Source organism: Plasmodium reichenowi, chromosome 7, assembly GCF_001601855.1.
Source record: "Plasmodium reichenowi strain SY57 chromosome 7, whole genome shotgun sequence".
Taxonomy (NCBI): Eukaryota; Apicomplexa; class Aconoidasida; order Haemosporida; family Plasmodiidae; genus Plasmodium; species Plasmodium reichenowi.
The window spans coordinates 697,929-704,068 of record NC_033652.1 but is presented as its reverse complement, the minus strand read 5'-3'; the positions used below and the strand labels follow the sequence as shown (position 1 = coordinate 704,068).

Below are 6,140 nucleotides of genomic sequence, written 5' to 3'. Positions count from 1 at the left end.
AAAAAAAAAAAAAAAAAAAATACACACATATAAATATATACATAAATATAAACATATATATATATATATATATATATATATATATATATATATATATATATATATATTTATTTATTTATTTATTTATTTTATTTTATTTTATTTTCCACTTACTCTCTGATCGTTTTGTATATAGACTCCGATTTCTTTATCATCGTACTTGTATTTATTGAAGCCATTTGCTTCCTCAACTTGGCATACCTCTTTTGATTAAAATTTATTCGCATATTACATTTATTTAATAATGTATTATATTTATGTATATTTTTATATATCTCACTGTTTTGATGTGTTGTCATTTTTTCGATTTGTTTTTTTCTGTTTTTAATGATATCAAATATTTCTAGAAATCTTTTTTTAGTTATGGTATCATCTACTTTTATATCTTCGGGTAATAATCCTTTTATATCATCATTTTTATAATTATTAAATTCATCAATCCTCTTTTTTAAATCTATATTATCTTCATCACTAGAAACAAATTCGGTATTCAAAGCATTCTCTTCTAATTCGTCCTGATCATGATCGTGGTCCTGGTTTTCTTCATCTTCCTCTTCTACATTTCCTTCATCTAGTTCTACAGGTACCGAATCTTCATTTTGATCATCATGAAGTAGCATCATCATTTTATCTTTTTCATTAGATTCACTGAAGATATCATCTCTATAATTTTTATTATAATAATTAGTTCTTCTATAATTCTCATCATGATAATTATGATCAGTAGGTTTTCTTTTCTCATTCATCTTTACATTTTTTTCAACACCAATTTCGTCGACTGACAAGATAACTTTATTATCTTTAATATTATTATTAAAATCTTCAAGAGTTGTATCAAAATTATATATTGAATTGGTTTTCCCTCGATTATTATAATAATCATTCTTATGCTTTAATACATTTTGCATAATACCTTGTTCTTTCTTTCCTAATTTATTTACTACAATATCATCACTGTCGCTACTTTTGTCATTAAAGTTATTCTGCATGTTCTTGTAACAGCTGTTAGACATATCGTACATGTCATACGTGTTATTATTCATGGAGTACATGTTATCATCCATATTATCCATATGGTACCTATTATCCACATTATATATATCATCCACATTATATATATTATCCACATTGTACATATTATCCACATTGTACATATTATCCACATTGTACATATTATCCACATTATACATATTATCCACATTATACATATTATCCACATTATACATATTATCCACTCTTTTCACATTTTTTACACCTTTCACATTTTTCATTTTATCAAAGGACCTATTGTATTGAGTTTCCCTCTGGTGGTCCATATTTAAGACATTATCCTTATTAAAATAATAACCATACTTCTCAAGAATGTCATCTTTTACTTGAAACAAATCCATATTTTTACGGTCAGTCATAACATTCTCCTTATTTATAATTATTAGTTTATTTTCATTACATATATTATAACTAAAGGTATCCATTTTTTTCTCCCTTGCTAATAGTAAAGAATAATTTTTATTTTTGGCAACTTCTATTTTACATTTTTTCTTTAACATTTCTATTAATATAATATCATTACATAATAAATATGATAATTCGTTATATATTAAACTTTTATTTTTTTCATATTCTGTACAGGATAATAATTCAATATTTTCTATTAAATTATTCATATTTTTTAATTTATTAATAACAATATTATAATTATCTAAATAAAATTTATGCAACAATATAAAAAAGGATAATTTTTTTCTATCCTTTTTATAGAAACCTACATTTATTTTTATTTTATATAATTCATCATTTATACATTTTTTAATTGTAGGAGCTTCTTCTATCATCTTTTCTATATGTATTAATTTCTTTCTATAATTACAAACATTTACATGCACGATTTTATGACTTCTTAATATCTTCTTTCTTCTTTTTTCAATATCATCGAATTCTTCATACAACTTATCGATTATATTTATAAATTTATTACATTCATATTGTAAGTTTATATAATCATTATACGTTATATTAACATATTCATATTCCTTCTTTAAGTTATTTATCATATCTTTCATGGCATTCTTCTCAAGAACTTTCTTTTCTAATAAATCAAAAAGAAAATCCATATCGATACTCATTAATTTCTTTCGAATGCTCATATACAACTCCACAATGTAATTATTTAAAAGTCCAAATTTCCTTATATTCGAAATGTAGTTAAAAACGTGATGCATGTGATCATAAATTTTGGATTCACTGTATAAAACTATTTGTTCATTGTTATAATTTGTTTTGTTCTGTTCACAATAATTAACATTGTTCCTATTGTTCCCATTGTTCCCATTGTTCACATTGTTCCCATTGTGTACATTATTCATATCATTTATATTGTTTGAATTGTTCATTTTTATATTATCAAAATCGTTACGTATACTTTGAACCTCTCCGAAAACACTATTATTTGGTGTGTACTCGACAAGGGAATTTTCCATATCCCCGGAGTTTTCTTTAATATTATCCTTACTTGCATTATTGTTATCATATCCAATTTTATTATTTTTAATGAGACATTCACCCACACGAACATTATTCTTCTTGCTCATATAATTAAGATGAGTACTATCATTATAATAAGAATTATTACCATAATTATTTTTATATCCATATGACATAGGTCCCTTAGGTTTCGTATTCGTTTTATCTGTCGTACTTAGAAAACTCTCTTTTTTATAAATTTTCTTATTCCTATTTTTTTTTATGTTTTTCCCTTTATTTTTCTTTTCCATATTTTTTCCTAACGTATTAAAAAGTAGTGTATTCGTAAATTCATTCTTTTTTATTTTAAAATGCTTTAAATTCATAAGAGAACTCTGTTCTTCAATATATTTCTTTAAATGTACAAGTATATGTTCATAAAAATACGTTTCATTAAATAAATAATATAATAAAACATTAAAAATATTAAACTTATATATATAATTATAATAATCTCCTTCAACACTACATATGAAAATTTTACTATTCTTTCTTATCGCAAGGCTATCTGAAGCAAATGAAGATTTTGTATAATTTTCTATAGGTCCATAATACGGATACTGTAAATTATTTTTATCTTTTTCAACATCTACAAAACATTTTACATTATTATTATTTATACAATCTTCATGGTTCATATTATACACATTGTTTAGGTTTTCATTAAACCTATTATGATACGCATCGTCATTCAAATTGTTATTATTATCATTATTATTAGTGTCATTGTTTTTATTATTATTAGTGTCATTGTTTTTATTATTATTAGTGTCATTGTTTTTATTATTATTAGTGTCATTGTTTTTATTATTATTAGTGTCATTATTTTTATTATTATTAGTGTCATTATTTTTATTATTATTAGTGTCATTATTTTTATTATTATCATTGTTCATTATAATATTACTATCCATACTCCTATTATTTAAATAATCTTGATTAGAAAAATTAGATATCATTTCATTAATATTAGGTATATACGATAATATTACAGAAGCATAAAATTTTATTTTATAATTATTTAAATTGGCACACTTATATATATTATGTATCATCTTTTCGTTACATAATATTAATAATATCTGTTCATTTATCCTTCTTATTCTACGTACAAACTTTTTCCTGTTCTCTTTCAACATTTTTATTTCTTCTCTCAACTCAGATGATGTTACATTTTTTTTATTATATTTTGATGAATTCGAAATATTTTTTTTTTCACTTGACCTTTTATTTCTATTTTTATATTTGTTCTTTAGATTTTCTCCACAGTTATTATTATGATTACCATTATCATCATTATAATTATTATCATCATTATAATTATTATCATCATTATCTTCACTATCAACATCACCGTTTTCACTGCCTTCTCCTTCTAAAAACAAAAGATCATTTCCTATACTTCCCGAGTGTACACTAAAATCATCATCATACGATATATTCTTTACAACATGCATGTTTAAATTTAACACATAATTTTTTTTATTCTTCTTGTTATAATCCTTATCATCATCATCATCATTATTATTATTATTATTATTTGTTGCACTGTCATAATCGCTGGAAAATGAATACAGAGACGAAATACAAGAGCTCGTTGCTGAAGCGTTCGAAGGTTCTATATCTTTCTTTTTTTTCTTTCCTTTTTTATTCATACGCTTATTTTTTTTATTAGAAATTCTTTTATTTATCTTTCTGCTCATTTTCCCTTTCACACGAACATTAAAATTCTCAGCACTGTCATAATGAGAATCGTAATAAGCATCGTCATTGTCATATTGATCATCCTCTTCATCATCATCATATTGATCATCCTCTTCATCATCATTTTCATCATCATCTTCATCATCATTTTCATCATCATTTTCGTCATCATCTTCATCACCATATTCATCACCATATTCATCTCCATATTCGTCTCCATATTCATCTCCATATTCATCTCCATATTCATCCCTATCAACATTTTCATATAGTTCTTTCTTTTTATTCTTACTCCTTTCAGCTTCTAAACGGTCTTTAAATCCACTATCGTATTCATCATCATAATCATCGTCGTCGTCATCATCCTGCACAGGTGCATTACAATACTTGGACATATACATATATTCTTCTCCTTTTTTTGGTTGGCTTTTGTTTTTTTTATTTATATTTTTATTTCTATTTTGTGAGCTCGTGTTATAATCTTTCCCTTTATCTGTTAACATATATTGCGCCTGCTTGGTTTTCCTATTAATTTTCCTCAATTTCATTTTTTCAGATAACTCTTTTTTTTTAAGTTTGATTTTTAATTTTTTTTTTTTCATAAGAAATTTATAATTTTTTTTAAGCAAGAAAAATTCAGTTACACCAATATTAATGATAAAAAGTATAAATTGTAATATAATATCATTATTTGAAAAATCTGCATATTTAATTTTCTGTTCATAAAATAAATCTTTTTCAAAAGGATTATCATACATAGTATATTTTTCATAATGCTCAATATCGTTTAACGTTAAATCATATTTCAATATTTTATCTTTTAATAATAAATCAAGAATTGAATTTAAGAGGTTAATGTTTTTTTTACTACAAATTATTTCTATCAATTGATAATCGACACTTTTTATATTTTGTAAATCATTTTGAATTAATAGTATCGACATTTTTGTTTTATAAATAACATCCTCATCTTTAATAGTTTTATTAATTATAAGTAAAGACAAAATAATACAACAAATAATTTGTATATTAATATTCTGACTTTCATACATATATCCTAATATACGTAAACCTTTATTATTATTATTATTATTATGATTATGATTATTATTATTATTTTTTATAATAAAAAAATTTTGAATATCCTTAATATGTATAGAAGATAATAATAATAAAGATATTAATATATATATATTAAATACTATATTATCAATCTTTTTATTATCTTTTCTTTCTTTCTTTTTATTTATCAGATTAAATATTATACATATCTGTTTAAAGTTATAATTTTTTAAATAATCTAAAAATACATCACTTCTTTTATCAACAATTCGTAATATGGTTTCAGAAGATGTTTTTAATAGAACCTCATTTATACTATTACTTAATAAATTTTCATATATAATATCAAAGGAAAATCTCATCAAAGAAACATTCAATAAATTCTCTGATGTTTTTGTATAAGTTAAATGATGAAGAAATATATTTAATATAAAAAATTTTATTTCATTATTTAATTTTATATTTTCTTTTAAATAATATAAATAATTTATAATATCACATTCTGCACTTTTCAATGTATTATTTCGTGACATGAATAAAATATAATTTATTTTCTTAAGTAGCTTTTGAATATTACAAATATCTTCCAACCTCGTGCACATTAACTTGTATAAATATTTTGTTATATTATCTAAGCACAAAAATTCGTAGAAGTTGTCACACAAGTACACATTCTTATATTTTGTTATATTCATTAAAAAGGATTCCAGTTGTTGCCTTCGTCTAAAAAAAAAAAAAAAAAAAAAAAAAAAAAAAAATATTATTTTTTTATTTATTTTTTATATTTTTTTTTTTATATTTTTTTTTTTTTT

General features: G+C 22.4%; 1 protein-coding gene across 1 annotated transcript in view; it reads right to left on the bottom strand.

Moving 5' to 3' along the window:
- The window catches only part of PRSY57_0717900 (phosphoinositide-binding protein, putative), a gene marked incomplete at both ends in the record, with an annotated part of 8,178 nt that overhangs the window by 963 nt on the left and 1,075 nt on the right, over window positions 1-6,140 (bottom strand). Inside the window, one exon of the mRNA XM_012906833.2 lies at window positions 154-6,051. Coding sequence (XP_012762287.2) covers window positions 154-6,051 — 5,898 coding nt within the window. The remainder of the gene's footprint in view (window positions 1-153; window positions 6,052-6,140) is intronic.